Source organism: Opisthocomus hoazin, chromosome 6 (assembly GCF_030867145.1).
Source record: "Opisthocomus hoazin isolate bOpiHoa1 chromosome 6, bOpiHoa1.hap1, whole genome shotgun sequence".
Lineage (NCBI taxonomy): Eukaryota > Metazoa > Chordata > Aves > Opisthocomiformes > Opisthocomidae > Opisthocomus > Opisthocomus hoazin.
This window is the reverse complement of record NC_134419.1, coordinates 35097283-35117507: the sequence shown is the minus strand read 5'-3', so window position 1 is coordinate 35117507 and position 20225 is coordinate 35097283. Positions and strand designations below refer to the sequence as shown.

The 20225-nt window shown below is 44.0% G+C and overlaps 1 protein-coding gene across 3 annotated transcripts in view; it reads right to left on the bottom strand.

Annotated features, from left to right (window-relative positions):
• Window positions 1-20225, bottom strand: part of PLA2G4A (phospholipase A2 group IVA) — a 75460-nt gene that overhangs the window by 8730 nt on the left and 46505 nt on the right. For all 3 annotated transcript variants that reach the window (XM_075422731.1, XM_075422732.1, XM_075422733.1), the window contains exons 9-15: window positions 18120-18256; window positions 14065-14287; window positions 12526-12640; window positions 8220-8357; window positions 7796-7888; window positions 5480-5551; window positions 3245-3487 (exon numbers count right to left, since the gene is read on the bottom strand). In XM_075422731.1, the coding sequence (XP_075278846.1) occupies window positions 3245-3487; window positions 5480-5551; window positions 7796-7888; window positions 8220-8357; window positions 12526-12640; window positions 14065-14287; window positions 18120-18256 (1021 nt within the window). The remainder of the gene's footprint in view (window positions 1-3244; window positions 3488-5479; window positions 5552-7795; window positions 7889-8219; window positions 8358-12525; window positions 12641-14064; window positions 14288-18119; window positions 18257-20225) is intronic.

The window sequence follows — 20225 nt, the reverse complement described above, 5'->3', positions numbered from 1 at the left end:
AGCTTCAAGGTTTTCCTTTTTACCGTAACTCACTTCAGAAGTACATTTCCAGCCTTTGAACTGAGAAGCAAAGCTCCAAAATGCAGGCTGTGTCCACGCTACGTGGTCAGAATTCCACAAGCAATGAGGATCACCCGGTGCGCTTCGAACGCGTCAGAGGCAGACCAAGCAGGGGGGTCGGTGTGACTTGCAGCAGACAGCCCCGCAGTGAGCCGTGCACGCAGGCAGAGCCAGCGGCGGGTCGGGACACCGCCAGGGAGCCTGCCATCGCCCCCAGGAGAGGGGTCACGCGCAGCCGGCACCCCGGTGCCGCAGGAAGCCTCACCTGCTCTGTAACCCATGCGGCAGCTATTCTGCAGGGCTGGCTGCAACAGCGTTGTTCTTTGTATACCCCACAACCCAGGAACCCAGGACCATCGTTCCATGCAGCCTAGCAGCCCTGGCAAGCCAATCCCTCACTCTTCATCAAACAGTCTGAGGACTGCACAGAGTATTCACGCTCCAAGAGCCCAGGACATCAACCTTCAGCCCATGCGGGCTGCTTTTATGAGAGGTGCACCCATACTACCAGCAGCTCTCACTTCACCAAGCTGGGAGAATCACCAGCTGTTTACGAGCACCGTGCCGTGTGGCACCAGCACAGCAGGCCTACCTGATCCGCGGTCATCAGATACATCGACGGATATTAAGAATTGTTTGGAAATAAAAAAGGGAGCACGTTCTAGAGACCACACTTTGTCACAGACGGCAGCTTCAGTGGACGCATGGGAGATGAAAAGGGCATTTGCTACTGACGTGCGTCCACTATAACAGTTTCCATAAATACTGAAATAAGGAAGCAGAGACTATGAGTTATTTTTTCCCCATTGTTATTTACTTGGCATTTTCTCAAGTGATTTTAGTGTGTTGTAACACCAAGGCACAGAAACAGAACAAGTCTGGGTTCACAGTGAAATCATTGCAGGGGTGTAAAGTTCTAAAGCATATTTGAGGTCAGTTAAGAAAATGCTCAGCATAAATAAAACCTGTAGCAAAGCGAAGCCAAGCATTTGACTTGCAGATTGAGCAGCCAGGATCTCTGCAGCATGCACTGCGGACCCTAACTTCAGTCCTCCGCCACGACTGTAACACTGCCTTAGGTCTGCCACTGCTCATCCTCTGCACCGCAACTCTGGGGTCTACACAAGGTTTGAGCCAACTGGAGATGCAAAGTATTATTTATATCCCGCTTGATTCATTTATTTCTCCTTTGGAGTGTCTGGTAATAAAGAGAAAGTAAGCCCCAAAGTAATTCAGACTACCCTGAACTCAAGCTGACAGGTAAACTGCCAGCGGTAGGAATCGATGTGCGAAGCCTGACTGCACCCAGCACCTTGGTGACGCACACTATGTCAAACGTACCCCAGAGCCTCCTTGCCATCTGCGCCTCTGGGCTCCCAGGCTCTTACATACATTAGCAAAACCCACAGCATTGTATTGCGGATACACTTACCACACTACTGAATGGTTAAATTTTATATTAACTACTGAAATCTCAAGTGTTTTTTAACTATTCTTGACCATAATATTGCAACTGCTCATAGCTGTTAGATTTGAGTTGTTAGTTCAGGTTCATGCGTGTGGGCTTCAGGTAACGCTAAAAAAAAATGCAGGTATGTCTAAATTTTTGCCACACATTCTACCCAAAGAAATTTCAGGCACTCAAAAGTAATTGTCTCAGAAGTGCAGGCTCATGCTGTCAAAGCAGCATTTCACCTCAATTGAAATTCAAACCCAGGAAGCTGATAGTTGATTCTGAAGATTCTCCACGTCTTCATTATGCAAAATTCTCATCAACTGTCATTTTTTCCAACCATAAATTTACTACCCGCTTTCCTGCCTCTTTTACAACTACTATAAATATTAAGATTATCCAGTTGTAAACACCTCTGAGATGACAAAAATATTTGGAAAGTGGAGTACAGATGGAAATTACTCTGCAGCCACTCAAAGGGATTTGTTACATTAACAAATACACATTAGAGCGCGTCTGCTACTTAAGCTTTTAAACGACATCTGGTATTTACTATCGCATAAGGACCAGACAGACTATCTCTTTCCTCTGAAGAGAAAATAAGTGACTGCTGTTGTCACGAGGGAAGGCTGGCAGTGCTGTGCCGCTACACAGGAACGTGGAAGGGACACCACTTTCAGAAATTTATAGCTCCTTGGCTTGATGGATGCTAGTAATAATCCATAATAATCTCAAAGCATTACAGTCTGTATGACAGGAACTGCATGTGGAGGCTCCCCAAGTCTGCACCTTTGCTGTGACGCAACTTCTCTATAGAGCAACTCATGTCCTTAACGCGCTGCGCTGCTGCCTACTGAGGAAGGAAAAAAAGCACCAGTGCCAGAAGAATACTAAGAAATTTATTGGCTTTCACTGAGAAGACTGTAATGAACACTGTCTATAGCAAATCTTCAAAATACTAATTGAACTATATTCCTAATTCCCACACCACAGACTTCACGGAGTGGGGGAAGACAGTGAACTTTCTGCAAATTAACATTACTCTGAAATTCTTATTTCCCTTCCACATTCTGGCTTCCTGCTTAAGCCAAGGTGAAACGCAGATGTACCCACACATCAGTCACAGGCAAAACGTGAATGCACCTGACAGATCAGTCGCACCGGCAAGAACACGGCGTCAGCAAAGCGAGGATCTACAAGCAAAGAAGTGTGTTGCCTCCATAGGTTTTTCAGAGGAAGAAAAACACAGCAGAAGAGCTGCCAAAGTCTTGCAACAGGGAAGCCCTATAGGAGGACAAGGAAAGGTTTTCTTTCCACCAGAAGGCTTAGCACCAGTTTGAGAAAAGCAACGACACGGGATACTCTCCTGGAGTTCTCCAAAAGGTAAGCAAGTGGCCTTACTGGAGGGCACCACACACGAAGGCAGCTTGGTGACCTCTGCCAACAACTTCCAAACAAAGAGCCAGTGCCCCCCCACGGCCCCGAGTGTTCTGCAGACACTGCCAGGGACAGCGGAGGCAGGCGGCAGTCCCTGCGCGGTGCCCTTCGAGGCACCGCCACCTCCCCACCTCTGCCACCCACCAACACGCACGGCTGCTGCCGCAGCAGCGCTCTCCTGCCCTCGGGTACGTGCTGTCGTAAGCCTCGTGGTTTTACGTTATCACACTAAGAGCTCGCTGCTTCTGGTGCTGCTAACGAACATGCAGCCACACAGGCCTTCTGCGAACTCACCTGCCACAGCCGCATCCAGCTCATCTTCCTCCACGGACTCCTGGGTCAGCAGGTCTGCCAGCGGGGAGAGCGGGTAGCAGCTGTTGAGGTTCAACCCCAGCATGAAGTTGTGCACCTTCCCGGCACGCCCTTCCCTCGTGTTGAAGAGGGCACTGTCGCCCACCAAAGCCATCAGCATCCGCTGCACCCAGCTTTCTTGGCTGCTGTTCTGATATTCTTGATTTGCCTCGGCATTTTCAGTGCCTGTAGAGGAAAATGAAAATAATCAATGGTGAGACAGTTAACATAAAAAGTATAAAACCAAGATTTCTGGGACTACTAAAATAAAGGTCCTATTAAAATAAAAGGAACTGGGTCATAGCCTTCTTTCAAGGAGCCGTGGACTGAATGCAGGAGCTTTGCTTCTAGAATTTCAGAGGAACGGAGAGAAACCACCCTCTTTAGTTCACAGGCCAGTGAAACTTCTCATCTGTGGTACAGTTGTGTGGATGCGTCCATCAGGCAAACAGACTGGGAATGTCTTAGATGACCTGAGCCAGACGTTATTAGTCTGGATGGAAAGGGCAATGAGCGTATGGCTTTCTCTGTGCTGGCACCCAGAATGCAAACTCTGCTGGGCTCGGAGGACAGACCAGAGTCGCCAAGATCCATACTCTGTGTAGACCTAAATTTAATTGGATGTGTACTTGCACCCTTCTCCATATTTTGCTGATTGCTAGAAACCCAGCTTTCCTTAAGAAGGCAAAGTTAGTCTCCATAAAAGAGAATGCTCTAGCATAGGAATTCTAAAATTTCTGAAAATATCCTTACAGTAAACTGTAGACTACAACCAATATCTGGTTTTACCTAACTAAAGAGTACAATCAAATGTCCAGACTCAGATGTCTATAACTAGACGTTGCAGTAACAATTATTTGGACTGGCATCACCTTGCATCTGTAAACTGTCAAAACTGGACTTTTTGGGGTGTTTTGTATAAGATAATTCAGGGTCAGGCTTGACACTTTCATTCCAGCACTGAAATGTGCCTCTTTAATCCAGGCTTCAAAGGAGCTGATTTCTATACAAGCAGAGAGAAAACAAGCATCAAACACCACTAAGTCCAACATCTGTAAAATAATATTGTATAGCAGTGAGAGGGATTACCAAGTGTTTACAAATCACAGATTTGTAGGTTGTCCACTATGGCTACAAGCTATGACAGAAATGTAGTGTTTCATGCTGGCTATAGTGCTCAAACAGGAAACCCACAAATAAACACAAAATGTGGTATTGCCCTCTCCCTATTACTTTGCACACAGGGGGAACTGAAGAAGTAATCATTTAACTGAGCGAATGACATAATTCACTGTCTCATTGCACAAGATTTTCTTTTCTTCCTGTAGATCCCAAAATTACAGAGAGCTACATTGCCATCTTTGCTTTAGTTGCTAAAAACATAGTCAGTTTCTTCAGGTGAAAGTCACTGCTGTCCCCACAAGTATCATCAAACACAGAAAGCGTTATTAGGACGAGACAGAGACCCTGAGTAAAATCACAGGAATCCCCAGGTGGCTTAGGGACCCAAAGATAATTTTTGACAGGACATTTTCTTCCCACTGCCCAACGTTCCCCTTGTGGCTGTGCCTCTTCTGGGAAACTGGTCCTGGGCATTAATACCTTGTGCCAAGCACTAGGAATTTCCAATATCACACGTCATTCGCAAAGCTGCTAGGAGGCATCTGTGAATGCTGGAAACACAAACTACACCACTCTCAGGTAAATATTTGATCAAGGCACCCTTGAAAGCAATGGATAGTGCTAGTTTGCTGGCTGGTAGCAATTTGAACATTCCTCTGAGCTCAGCAGCTTGCTGGGAACAGACTTGTGGAGATCACTGGTTCAGCAAGCCTGATTTTGGGGTGTATGTGAAGTGACAGACCTCTGTGAAGCCCTGCTGGGCTCACCCCTAGGCTGAAGACATGTGAGAGAATCACTCAATCACCAGCTTGAGCAGGAGGCACAAAGTCATCCAAAGGCCCTCCTGAGGTCTCCTGTCCAACACTTCTTGATTTTGCTGAGCCACTGGCTCCTCTAAGATCCTCAGGCTAGCCAAGTTTTACCTTTGGTATAAATGAGAGCAGAGCTCTCAGTGATATGAGACTGCTGGTAAGATCAAGGAAAACTGCTTGACCATGCCGCATGAAAGCTGATGAAAAAAGTAAGCTATGAAATAAAATGTGAGGATTTCCTTACCTTTTGGATGCTGTGATTCATCTTCACTGTCTGAACTGTCATTGCTTACAAGGTGCTTTAGCCTAATATTTTCTGTTGAAAGAAATATAAAATTATTTCAAACTGCTAGGGCTTAATTGTCAGAACAGATAAGAACTTCAAAACAATTTGAGTCGCAAAATTATCATAGTCTTCATAACAGAAAATACAGCTGAAGAGATTTCATCTGCTTTGGACATCTCTACATTCAGAATCTGATTAGAATATATTGGCTTTATATATATATGTGTGTGTATATATATATATATATATACACATAGCTACAGAGACTGGAGACAGGGACCGAATTCCAGTGATGCCAATTTACCCAAGACCAGACTTTTGAAAACTAAAACTTTTTATTCCCTAGCATCATGTATGCTAGGAATCATCTCTAAATGAAATTTGAAGCCAGTTAAAATAAACTGAATGAGGGCTGTTTCCTAACGAACTTGAACATATTACCAACTAATTGTTTTTTCCCTTAAAAAATGAAAAGAACATCTACTTTTTCTCACAAAATGATAATGCAGACATTGGTCTCTGGTACCATACCTCTGCTTTGGGCTGTAATTTCCAAGAAATGCTGCAATTTCTACCAAATGCAGTATCAGAACAACGACAACTACACTTTGCACTTCTCGCTAAAGTCCGAGTCTAATTCCTATAAGCACGCCTGGCTAAAAGAGAGTCACTGCAATAACAAGCATAAAAACCCACAGCCTTATTACCCTTGGTAATGAATACTGGATACAGCTGGCCACCACTGTTGCTTTTTTTCTAAAGGGGATTATGCCCTCTTCGACTTACACACAACACTGTAAAAATCCCCACAGGAACAGAAGAGCTTAGTCACCGTGTATTTTGCCTTAAATACTTTTTCTTTTTAATACTCAGTGGGTCCTCAATCACTACTCAAGAAGCGTCAACGGACAAACACGCAAAGACAAACATGTACAAATTCCTGAGCAGTGACACAGGAGACGGGGCAAAATAAAAACCAGCAACCAAGAACGGAAGCTAACAAAAACAACCAATGCACTTTCTGGACATCAAATTATCTCTTTAAAGCAACCCCTCTGCAGGATTTATTATTTACTGCTCTAGGAGTGATTTACACATGCTGTGCGCAACGCTGGCTCTCCTGGTGCCCACTGGCATTTTGCCATTCACTTTGGGGGTACCAAGGCGTCACCGGCCATCTTCAGCTCTGCTAACAGATTGTCGCTCCAGCCACATGAGTATTTTCACATCTAATCCCACTTCAAAGCATATTTTTTAAATTGTATGTGAAATCAGCCACACATGAGAGATAACATTCTGTCTCTCAACATCTTAGAAAAGCAATAACACAGGCTTCTCCAGTATCAAATCTACTGACAGAGAGCCTCCATCAGTAGGTGTTAACACTCGTGAGGTGTATTCAGAAATAGGAACCTGGAGCCACAGCTCTCACTTTCATCCACAAATAAGTACGTTATCTTAAGCTTATAAGTTTACTTATAAGCTGAATACCATCTATTAGGAGACAGAGAGAGCTAAGGGGCTCGGGGATTTTTGTTTTTCTTTTTTTTTTTTCCCCCAGATCAACTCAATCCGCATTTTCTCTCCATGCTCTTCAGAAAAATCTGGCCGTCTGGTACAATTTATTTATTGGTTATATACTTCCCTGTAATGTCATTTTCTGAACAGGAAAAAAATTTAAAAAAAACCTTTCATTATCAACTGCATTCTTGAATAAAACACAATACAGTCTACCCAAACCAAGCTACAGCTCTTTCCTTACAGTCATTTGTGCATTAGAAACGAAACCAAAATCATTCAAATAGTAAGGAAAGGATCAGATACCAACAGGTAACTTGTGGTTAGCATGGAACAATCTAACAACCCAGAGATGACAAAACGTGGTTTAACTTCATTAATCCTTTGACTAACACAGCCCAGTGTCACGAGACTACACAAGTAACTACCAAGTATTTGCCATCTTCTGCTCTCCAAAAACTAGCATAACCACCTAAAAAAGGGAGCTGGATTCTTTTAACTTCATGAAAATAGTTGGATACATGCGTGTGACTGTCAGTACCTCTGATACTGATCAGAAACAAAAGTGAAAGCAAGCCATTACCAACCCTCTTTCCCTGACTTCGTCAGCATCTCGTCATGTCAGCAATTAGTCAAGCGCACTCCGCATTCTTACAATGACTGTGAGCATAGTGCCATCCCTCCGCAGAGTGAGATGACACCGATTAGAGAGGACTAATTGCTTTGCATAGCAGAAGAATTATCGACTAATATTACCTAATTCTTCCTCCATGGTGGGACCTTTATTTTGAGAATTGGAGACGCCAAGGACTCTGTTAAATAATATAGAAAACGCGCTGCCCCAGACGCCTGAAAGGGAAAGAGTAAACAATGAATGGAGGCTGGCAGCAGAAAAAAACCACCCACCCACCACACACTGCACTGTTCAAGCAGTTGCTTGCTCTCTGAACGCAGCTCTGGTTTTGGAACACGCTAAGTCAGAAGCTCAGCCGTACACACCAGAAACAAAAAGAACAGGGAATGCCAAGTCAGACCTCTGAAGTCTTTCAAATGGATGTCTTCCAACAAGCTGAGGACTCTCCTCCTTGTCTCACACTTTGTGTGATTACATTTAAAAGTCTTCGTCCATTAACCCCTGAAATTAGTTTTCTTTTAAAGTCTCTTTCTGTCACATACTCACCCATCAAGAAATGCAAGGGATTTTCACTATACTTCTTCACCACTGTCCCCATAAAAAATTTGCTTCCAAACAAATCGGGAGACATGAAAGTGCCGTACTTTGCCATGCCAATCTCATACGGACTGAATTCCACCCAATCTGCAAAAGAAGAAACAAAATTTGCCTAGCGATCTCAAACTGAATAGAAACAGAGGATGGAAACACACACACAGAAATGAAACCTCTCTCCAAGCAAAGAACTGTAGTTAAATAGGAAGCTAAATAACCAACAGGAAGATCTCTTCGGTTGTGCAGAAGTCAAAGTTTTGATTTCAAATGAGGACAGCCTAATGCCACAGCAGAGAAGGAATTCTCATTCTTTCTTATCACAACAAACTTCAGTGAAAAACTACGAGGTTGTAAAAACAGAAGTATCAAAGCAACGATCATGAATGAGAAAACAAAATGACATCTGGTTTTTATCTTCTGCTGCGGTATGGCTCCCTGTCATGTGAAACGCTACGAGGCTCTCAGTTCCAAGTTTCTTTTCTTTCACTGTGATCCTACCAAAAATTTGGAGGGCAATGGCAAAGGCAACACAAAAATTATTTAATATCACAAAAGTTGTGAAATATTCTAGGAGAGGCATTTGGATTCCACCAAAACCCAAAGTTTCCAGTGCAATCCAACATGAAAAGGCAAAGCTGAGAGGCAGCTGAGAAACTCATTACTACCTAACAGTGCCAAACACATTTTTAAAAGTACATGCCATTTTATTGGAGAGCTCAATAAAAATACGGAATAAAATGTTCAAAGGCATTTTCTGATCACAGAATCACAGAATGGTAGGGTTTTAAAATGGATTTTAGCTGATTTTGAAATACTTTCTTTGATACCGGTGGAGTTGCTTGCATCAGAGAATTCATTTCAAAAAGGGAGCAACAAACAACAAATACCCTACATTTCACCTACTAATCTATTTTATCATCCACATTTTCAGCTGTGATTGATTTGACTGCTTCTGTAAACAAAGGAGAAGTAATTCTGAAGAGGAAAGGCAAAAGAAACAGCTTTGAAAAATCCCCACAAGTCATAGCGTGCCATCCACTCTCAAGATATTCAGTGTTTCCACTGAAACATCCAGCACAAGGTTAAGCACTTCTCCTGAAAAGGGAAGATTTAATCACGACCGCTGAGAGTTTCGTTTCATGGGGCAATGCTTATCTATGCTAAGTCAAATACAACATCCCATTTTCCAAATAAACCACCCACAAATCTTCACATTTATTGGAGCAGAAGGAAACTCCTTTGAAGACCCAGTCCCGGAGTTCAATGGCATTTCCCTTTAGATATCTAAACTGGAATTGGCAGATATGTATTCAGAACCATGCTGACAGCAACGCTGAATTTAGAATTAGAATTCATTTAACCTGTGATAGTCCACTTCCATTTTGATTTGCACTGAAGATGATTTCTCAAATCACATATTCTGCTTCGGGAGATAAGATTTCTGCCTTAAAATGAAAGGGCTTCAGCATTCGTTTCTGCCATTCCAGAAGCACCTTGAGACAGTGGCCTTTTAAATGAGTAAGACTCGAATGTCCCAAGAGACGAGAACTCTGTATCAAGAGAATTACTGACTGTTCATATCCCAGTAAACCAGGCTAGTTTCTTGGCTGTGGCTTAATGCAAATTGTACTGCAGTCAAACCTCTCAGCTGTGTTTGCTGCATTTTGGATGTGGCCCTGGTGTAAGTCAGCTCATAACTCTGCACTGCTTCGTATCAGCTGCAGATGCCACGGTTCCTTCCCATTCTCCGGAGAGAAGACAGGTAACACTTTGCCAGTCTCAAGCACCCGGCAGCCTCAAGACAGGGCATACATACGCATGGACCGTACTCACACAGCGAGACCAGGCTCCCTGCGCAGCCCAGCCTTGCTGCGTGCGGGCAGAGCAAAACCCCACAGCCAGTCCCGTCCGCTTGACGAACACGGCCAGCCGAGCACCGGCTGCAGGAGCCTGCTGGAACCCGGAGCCTGGGATCCGCGGGCTGTGAATCCACGCCTCAAGGCAGCCCTGCTTCCCAAATGAACTCTGCAGCACTTACTGGTATGGAGCACCACACACACTCACCCTCCCACAGACCTAAGTTTATCATAACGACTTTGAAGAGCGAAACCCCAAAATCCAAATTTTGACTGGTCTGGCATCGCAGCAGCCAAGCTGGTGAAGAGGCTGTTCGGGGATGGAAGCACGCAATACCACAGCTGAACACTAAATTCCACTCCCCTCTTTAACACTGGGTATCAGTATCTGCACGTAATTTTTTATCCTTGAAGAAGATACCATAATTAAAAAAAAAAAAAAAAGAGCTGTCTAACTGAACCACCATAACGATGTTCAATTAAATTGATTACTGCAGGTTTGGGTATGGCTGCCGCCGCCTGGCTCCAATGCTGTTGGGAGGGAAAATGTGCAGAGCCCGGGGCATGAAAGCTGTCAGCAGCTGCATGAAATCCTGCACCATCGCTCCAGGAAGGAATGTTCTCTGACACAATTAATGCATTTCAACTTGAAAAAACACGAGCAATCTCAACTACAGCTACAATCTAATAAATAAAAAAAGTGTAAATATTTCTGTTGAAAACTTACTATGTATTTCACATCGAGAACAGCTGTTCCATTCTAAAAGCAGGGAAAAAGCTTACAATAGAAAGAATCAAGCTCTAGCATCCTATATAATGATGTAGACGATAGCCTCAATAAAGCAAAAATCAGCTCGACTGGCAGAAGCAATACCTGTTTTAGACCAATTGGTAAGGCTAGAGAAACTACACCAGCCTTCGGGTGCTTCTGCTCTCGCTTAGAGAAGGCCATTACTAACTAAAGATCATTGTTTTTAAAACGGTGAATACGTCACCCAAATACCAGGTCTCAGAAAACAGAAGCTCAGCAAAAAGCAACATATGTTTATTTTCAAACACAGAGGTTTCTGTTTCCTAAGTAGGAACGCAGACGTTCTCCCATGAAAAATTTAACCTAATTTACAACCTCCTTTTCCATTATGAACAAAGTTTTGACAGCAACTTTTCCAAAGAATTTTGCAGGAAATGTAGATACAGTGTCTGACTTATAAACCTTGGGCAAGCCACTTGATGTTCCCCTTCTCGGTCTTCTATATCCAACTCTACAGCTACAGAGATGCTTTTGTACAGCACCTAGCACGACTGGACCCACTCTCAGCTGAAGCTTCTAGATGGGACACAAACCTCTGAAATAAATGAAAGCAAAAGCCCCTTTTGTGTTACCAGCAGTACTTTACACTGTGCAAGAAGTAAAAAAGAGGGAGTATATTTAATTTGTTTGTTCAATTCTAATTTCACTCGTCTTGGACAAAGGAATAATCCTGTATGACTGAAGACATTTCCCTTTGCCTGCCTAATAAACTGATTTTAAGCAATTTTCTGCCGCTGGAGAAACACCAGCTTTCTCGCTGTCTTGACTCTACTTCGCTACTTCATGGATAACCGATATTCTTTTCAATTGCTAGGAAATAATTTTGTTGTAACATACAGAGAAAAAAAACTTGGCCACCACTTAACAGTTCACAGAAACCTAAAGAGGCCATTACTCTGTTAGACTTCTTTTCAGGCAAAAAAGTAAAAATAACCTTTGCAAAATGGTCTAAGAACAAGTCTCCAAACCCAAGAATGATAAAGAAACCAAAGGCCACTGACCTAAAATAGAGTCTGCTGACTTTCCACGGACAGGAAAAGATGCATCTTCAACACCAAGAACCGGCTCCGTTCCACGGTGTGCCATGAGGAGCACGTCCTTTTGCTGCCGGTTCTGCACAACCGTGTAACCTCGGTGCAAATACTGCACCAACCCAATAAACTTCCACCTACCTCAGTATGTGATCACTTGTCCCCGAGTATCTTCTGCTCATCATCCTCTGCTGTCAGACTCCCAGAAGCTGCTGAACACAAATGTGTCCCTTTCCCCACCACCTTTCAAAACCCTTCAGAAGTGTCCTTACGATGTACCTGTTCGGCATATCCTTCAACGTCACAACTTCCTCCTCTTTTTACAAATTTAAATCTCCCTGTACTCAGTTTGTAACAACACCAATTCTGTTAAGCCCCGAAGAATGTTTCATATCACGGCAAATTCTTTCCTAATCCTTGCCATGAGACTAATGATTTCTGTGTGTACAAGTTGCAGGATACAATTATTCTCAGAAGTATTAAAAAAACAGAGTTTTTTTTCAGCCACGCCCTTCTCTCTCCTTTTCTCAAGCGACTCCATACATAGAGTGGGAACGTACCTGCAAACATCAGCTCGGAGACGTCTGGTTTGACATGGAGACACGTGAAGAGTGGGAGAGCACACTGCGCATTATCGATTTTCTCCTTCATGTCACTCAGAGTGGTGTCCATTCTCTGCATGGAAAGAGAGACATTATGTCCAAACGGGTCCTGCAAAGGCCTGCTGATCTTTGGGAGGCTACACACTTCTCTGAAACCCTCACAGAGAAGGAAAACGGACAAACTCCGCTCCTTCCAGGAAAAACAGAACAGAAGGCCTTGTAGAAGGAAGTGATCTGCTTGAATACCTTTTAGATGCACAGTTTGGGAAGGAAGGAGGGGGAGAAGACATGAGAGGAAGATTAAATGAGCATGTGTGGTAGAACCCTAAATAACATGGCCAAGAAGTAAACAGCATTGCTGGACAAAGCAAGTTTTTTCCCTCTGCTACTTTAAAAGACCAAAACAAGGGAAAACCTCCTGGGAAGAACTGCCATAAACAATCACGTAATGTTTTTCAAGCTGTGCTGTTTCTGAAAAGTCAGCAAAGATAACGAAGAAAAGCAAATGGACTATTAAGAGGCCGACATTTGTTAACCAAGGATCTGCATCTCCCGCAGAAAATACTTTGGAGTCTGCAACGAAGCAAGACTGAAAGCCATTCTGGCATAACGGTGCGAAGCTGTCTTCTCTGTGAATAACCAAGAGCCTTCTTGCCGCTTTTCGCTGACTGTGTCAGGTGCAGGCTTAAGCTCAACATCTGTGCATTTGTTTAACTCCTTAGCAAACAGGGACTTCTAACCAACCTCACAGGATCATCAGCATCCCTTCATTGCCAGAAGCTCACCCCATATATCACAATTACTAAAAGCTGCGTTGCCTGTTTTTCAGTATTTTAGAGTGTTTAAAACCGAACGGCAATGCACCCTCATGACAGGTACCGGTGCATAAAACAAGTCGGTGAACCTGTTAACACCTTTCAATCTTACAGTAAGATCAAACCCAAATTCTGCTCACCTGACTCATTTGAACTTGAAGTCTGTGTACCTGATTCAGTCATTTAAGATTTGTCAATAAAAAATACAACAGTATGAAACCCTCCTGTTGTCTCTTTTTTCAGCAAAACAAGTACTAATCAATAGATAGGAATCTTTCACCTTGAAATTAGTACTTTGTTAAGCAAATGTTGCTAATAGCGAAATGTGCTTAAAGACGTTACACCATTTTGCAATTTTTTGTTGAAATTGTTTGAGCAGTCATTTTAGTGGTTGATACACAATGTTAAGAGCTTGCTGCAAGTACCCATCAGTCGAGTTCTTTCTGTTGCACATGAATGCATGGTGTTTTCCTTGCTCTTAACGAAACGAGGGCCATTCAGAAACATGTCCCAGAGCAAGGCAAGCATTTTATAAGTTTCTTCTCCAGTATCTCTTCAGCTGTAAGTATCGGTATTGCTAAACATGCTTTGTTCAATGTTACCAAGGTCATTTAAAAAAAAAAGTCACAGCAGTTACTACACAACAGTTTCACAACTCTAACAATCAGAAAAATGAACTCACATCATGGATAAGGGTTTCACCTATCAGCATGCCAAAGATGTCGGTGAAGGTGACAGGCTGGCCGGAGCTCTTCTTATTCCACAGTGCTTCAATGTAGCGTTTGACTTTCTGAGGAGTGAGCAGCAGAAGTGGGTTGTGACTCACAGAGTTCATCAACTCTTGATTAATCTCCTTTGGTCCTTTTTCTGGAAAATCCGGGTGTGAGTACAAAGTTGACATGTACCTGCAACGGAACGTAGGCTCCGTGAGTATCCAAGCCTGCTTCAATGTCAGCTGCCTGAAGCGTACAATAAGCTCATAAATAATTTCATACAGTTACTGAGTAAGTCAGATTCATTTACTCGCCATTTATAAAGTAAATTGTCATTTCTTTTTTCTCAGGGCATAGAAAGCTAAACAATTTGTTCTGAATGTAAGCATACAATCACCCACTCCACACACATTTCCATCATGTGCACGGGGTAGAAGATTCCCGTGTTCCTCATCTGTCTGTTTAAGGGACAGTGGATCATCGTAAGCTGAACAAACAGCTTCTCGCGTCGTCACAGCGTACCTCCGTTCGGCAGACCGGAGGTCCTAGCGTACACACATGCAGTTCTTTCACTCGGAGATCTACCTCTCTGTCACTCTCCAGTTCATTATTACTGTTCAAAAATTCCTAGCACATGCTAATATCTGGCATGCTTTCCCCGATCTAGATGTTTTCATAATCAGCTGCAGCACAATAACAACCACCTCTGCAGAGGCAGAACTGACCCCGAGGATTCAGCAGAGGCCTGTCAGGCAAATCTTGGTTTTTGTCACTGACTAACTCTGGAAACTGAAGTTCTGTTTACTGAAAGTTTAGACACCCACGCAGGTAACGGTGGTTTGCACTTGGTTAGCTTAAGTAACACTGCGGGTGAAGTCTCAAGATAGGCTTCCTCATCTACTAGACGCTCGTTTCGCTGCTATTTATTCAATTAGCCGGCGCAGGCACACATACCATGCTGCAGGCATCATTCTGCACAGCAGTGGGATCCACAGCGTGTAAGCCTGGCCCTGAGCTCACTGCCCAGCAACTCACTCCACAGCACGAGGAGCCCTGCCCCACGTATGATGTCAGAACCTGATTCACCCGTCCTTGTGCAGCCTCTAAGGCTCAGCGTGCACGTCAGCTCACGGGTGGACCGAACACGGCAGCAAGTTTCCACGCGAGCAGAGAAAGGAAAATGCAGGATGAAGAATTCAGTGCGAGGTTCAAGCAAGATGACAGAAGCAATCAGGGAGGTAAATGCATTGCTCCGAGATTAGGCGTGCGTCCGAGGAACAAGCAAAAACCTGCCTCTCCCTGCAGGAAAGGATTTCTCCACCCTTCGGAAAAAAAGAAAAAGAAAAAAAAAAAAGAGATTATTCCCAAATAAAGAAAAAAAGAAAAGAAAGGGAGTGCCAAAGTGTCAAATTATTTACTCATCAAGCAAGGGAAGTCTGAAGAGATGACATCACCAAGACTGCAAAAGTAAAATTGTTTAAATACAACTGTTTCCAACAGATGTTCCCGACTGAATCAGGTCAGATAACCTTGCCACGTTAATACAGATTTTACAGGTGTGCATTAGCTCAACCATGCATTCACACCTGGGTTCTCCCAAAACAGGACCTGATGGCCAGCTGCCTGACGCCTTTCCAGAGCGTGGACCACAAGCCGTTCCCTAGAAACACAGCCAAAGTGTTTCACGCTGCACCGCACTATCCGCGTCCCTCAGCCAGCCAAACAGCATCTTCCACCTTTTGCAAAGTGACAACAGCACATCCAGGTCTCTCCACAAGCAGTGACAAATCTGCACCCCCCACCAGGGACAGAAAACCCAGGGTCCAGGGATACCAACTGATGTAGTCCAAAATCTGAGCGAGAAACGTCCTCTCGTTCGTAGGCACCCTGGCATTTCAACACCTCCTGGCAGTCCGCAAGCTCCCTCTCTAGTCTGGGAGGGGGGAAGCCAGCGTCACACCAGTGAAAATCATTGAAAAAAGCCAGCGAAGGAATGGAACAGATCATTCTGTGTCGAAGCAGTTGGCAGCTTTGGGGTTAGTGTACTGCCTCAGGAAGTGTGGAACTCAAATTCACGTGCTTCCTTAGAGTTAACCCAGCGGATAAAAGTCAGCCCCGGCAGATCCCCTGCTCATTGACATTTAGCTACTCCAACAACAGCCTTTCTCCCTCACTCTCAAAGAAAGGTGATATTCCTATGATCTTGTACTTCTGGAAGGAACCTTGAGGTCTCTATTCCCGCTTCCCGCTCAATGCAGAACCAACTCCAAAGCCAGATCAGATTGCTCAGGGCTTTGTTCAGCCAAGGTCTACTTTCACATGGAGCAGTCACTGAGCGAGGGAGAGGATGACACCTCACCCAGCCCAGCCAGCTAATGCATTCCAGCGCGTGACCACTCTCACTGCAGAATAATTTTCCTAACAGCTAGGCAAATTTCTCTTGACATAAATTACGGCCATTAGCCCTGTCCTTCCTCTGTGTGTCTCCAAGAAGAGTCTAGTTTCTTCACAACCCCAGCTGCCTCCCTTTGTCATGTGCTCCAGCCCCCTGCAGTGCCCAGGTAACACTGATGGGATGAATCCATTTTGACAATGCCTTCCTTCTAGTAGGTGGCCCTAAACTGGACTCAGACGCAGCTCCAGTATTCAAACTGGTACATATAAAAAAAATGTATGTAAAATATATGTATAATGTATACTAAAATAAAATCGTATTATGTGACATTTGGGATGCTCCCTTGAAAAGTTCAAGATTTTCTTACGATGTAACATCCTTACTGCAACCTGATCCAATGACATTAAAACCAAGTTTTAAAGTTAGACAAAAAAAAGGTCTGCAATTTTTCACTTGGTGAAAAATCTGTAGCGTTACGGTGTTCAAACAGTGAAGAAATTTGGATCGAATTTCTCAGATGTCTTTGGCTGATGAAAATTAAACAGCTTTTAAATTTGTTGCATCATTTCGTTCAAGCAATATCAAAACAAATAGTTTCAACGTTGGTAATAAATGTAAATTGGGCCAACTTTTATAAAAGTCAAGAAGACAACAGGCTGCAGGTTCACAGCACTGGGCAGGGAGCAGAGAAACCCTCTCATTCAGCAGAGTGGCTAGGGCAGACACAACACTGGGCTTCCAAGCATTCTGCTGCCTAAAGAGCCCCGAGCTCGTAACGCCCGGCGAGTGCATTTCACGCAGTGACGTCACTGATTTTCTCCCGGTGATGCTGTTCCTGCTCGTGGGCTGGAGCATTCACCGAGTCAGGCAGAAGGACACCATAACTACCCGATTAGGACACGCTCACTGAGACATCCTGGACAACCCACAGCAGGGTGCCCTGCAGCACGGCAGTCAGCCGGTATTCTTTCCCACAAGCTGAAATACATTTGCTCCAGTCTCCTCACGCTAAGAAAGAATCAGTAAACAGGTCCTAGGCATCCCCAGCAAATCCACTAAGCAGGGGTTTACTGAGCCTAGAGTGGAGCAGAAGATCTTACAGTGATTTTGAGAATCTCTAAAAAGGGGCCTAAAGGATATAATCCATTTTGGGTTGAATGAGCCATCACCTTCAAATTGCAAGAATTTTTTTTTTTTCCCCATTTCATCAGGAAATTAGAACAATACAAAAAATATTTTGGATTTATACCAACAGATCAAGTTCTTCATTTTTTTGGTTATCAAGATGGAAGAATCAGTAGGTACAGTGTTGGCTGTCGACACAGAAATGTGGTGCATACGCGTAACGCCTCTCTCCATCCCTTCGTGCTGTCGAAGCTGCTAGGAAGATCACCTGGAGACGAGCAGCCCTCACCCCCCCAGGCACTCTGGAACACCTCCACCAGCAGACCTGCTCCACTGACCTGCTACGCTGCAAGACACCTACCTCTGCATGTCCTTTCTGTACTGGTTGTGCATCCATAAAATTTTCTGTGAATTACAAACTTAGCAATATGTCAACTCTCATGAAAATTTGTTCTTGAATTTCCTGAAGGAAAACTGAAGAAAAACAAAAGAAAAAACCCTTACCATGTGGATCCTGAGAGCCCAGCAATGTAAGTCGCACAGTCTAAAATTCCTGATTCATAAAGTGCTTTCATGACTCCAGCAAACCCCACCATGGCACGAAATCCACCTCCTGACCCCAGTATCGCTATCACTGGTACCTGCACAGATGAGAAGAACGGCACATCACCACATCAATTCTGATAAAGACTTCACAGTACTAAATAAACGTTATCCATCAATCGTCGGCCAAAGGTACCAGCCTTGTGCAGTTAACAGCTCACCCTCCAGAGACCCTCCCAGCAGAGAAGAAACCTGCACTTTTCCAAATCAATGCACAAAAGCTCTAACAAGCCAGAAAGTAAGTATTCTGCAGTCTCTCAGTGGTACCTGTGTGCAAGAACAGCAAAATACCTCAAGAGAGCACTTTGAGATATGACTTTAACCACTGTACGTAGAATGGAGCAGTACTGTAATCCCACCCACGAAGTTCCCTGTCCCCCTCAGGTTCTCTGGCCCCAAGAGCGATGTGCAGTATCTGTACGTCATCTCTCAGCCCCTTCTGCTTCACCGAGAGCCGGGCGGCAGAAGCACTTCGGGGCTGCAGCACGGGAGGAGAGCGCTGCTGCTCACGAGTAAGGGAAGCCAGGAACCAGCCAGCAGCACGAGAGGTTCTGCCTGCCACGGCAGAAACCTCACCAAGGGCAGAGCAGACTTCCTCCCACCTTCCTATTTATCCTGTACCTAGGGACCACGAGCAACCAGTAGGTAGCGAAGCACCTGGCACACAGGGATATAAGGGGAAGCTGAATGCGCCTGGCTCCTGCGCAGGCAAGAAGGAAAGTATGAACAAGGCAACACCAGGACAGGAAGAAAGCACATTGCCCCACGACACCCTGTTACTGACAACTCTGACTGCCTGGTATCTGAAGAATCAGAATTTATTTGAAGAAGTCACCACTTGTAGCAATATTTCTAAACAAAAACATACTCAGAATTTTTTTCTAATGTCTGTCCTTCTTCTCTATAACGCGAAATAGAGAAGATATTAAACTTAATTATTAAATAAACTATTTAGTTACAAGACCACATAAATTTTTAAAGCAATCTAAACACCAGCTTTAATCCGAGCGATATCTTTGTGACAGAGCCAAAAGCTGTAAAAGTTACTAATCAGAAACAGAAGAGAGACAAATAATATTTTGGCTAGGAGTTTAAAAACATTTTATAATAAAAACATCTGATATTACCACATAGCACGAAGACAGTCTCAAATTTACAACTACCTTGCAAAAACTACAGGAGAGATAAGGAGAGTTTCTGCGTGTCTGTACACCTCCTCAGCTACCAAGAGACAGCAAAGTGACCAAAAGCAGACCCAGTTACAAGCGACACCAGACTGGAAATGTATCTACAGGGTTTTTGTTTTATGCTTCTTTCCCTCTTACTCCCCAGCCTTCCCAGCCCTGATTCAGAGCTGTTCCCTTCCACTGCACAGTTTCCCCAAGTGTCTAGAAAGACGACAAAATAAAATGAAAATTCACTTGCCACCATCATCAAGGGTTTTAGGCTAAGCAAAGCTCCCATCTGGTTCCCAGTTTCTGAAACCCTGAAGAATTTTCCACCATCAATGGTAATAAGGTAACGCTCTCTCAGTTGTTACTAAGCATAAAAAGAATTACACAGTTGTGCAGAAAGCCCCTATCTGATCAAACTAGTCATCAGTCAAAATGTCACTGAAATGCAATTTAGGGTGCCAATGGATGGGATCAGTTATACGAAAGGCAACCACGTGACTACTGAGTTCCGCTTCTTCCTGCAGACCCACTGCAAGGCGTGAAACTCGCCCGCGGACTGGAAACGCACAGTCGCGCCGAAATGACCACGCAGTGACCAAGTCAGGTGAGACATTTCCCGAGGCTTCCATTCCGCAAACACTGCTCATTCTTGATGCAGTGAGATTATCTAACTGTCTTCTTCATAAGTGTTCAGCTTTAGTAACAGAAACCGCAGGTATTTACTGGCATCAGCATTCGTCATGCCCCTCCAGAGATAGCTATCTACCAAAAAATGACAAAAGAAAGGTGAAGATTTAGGACATGCCTGTTTTGTTAAGCCAACACCCCAATA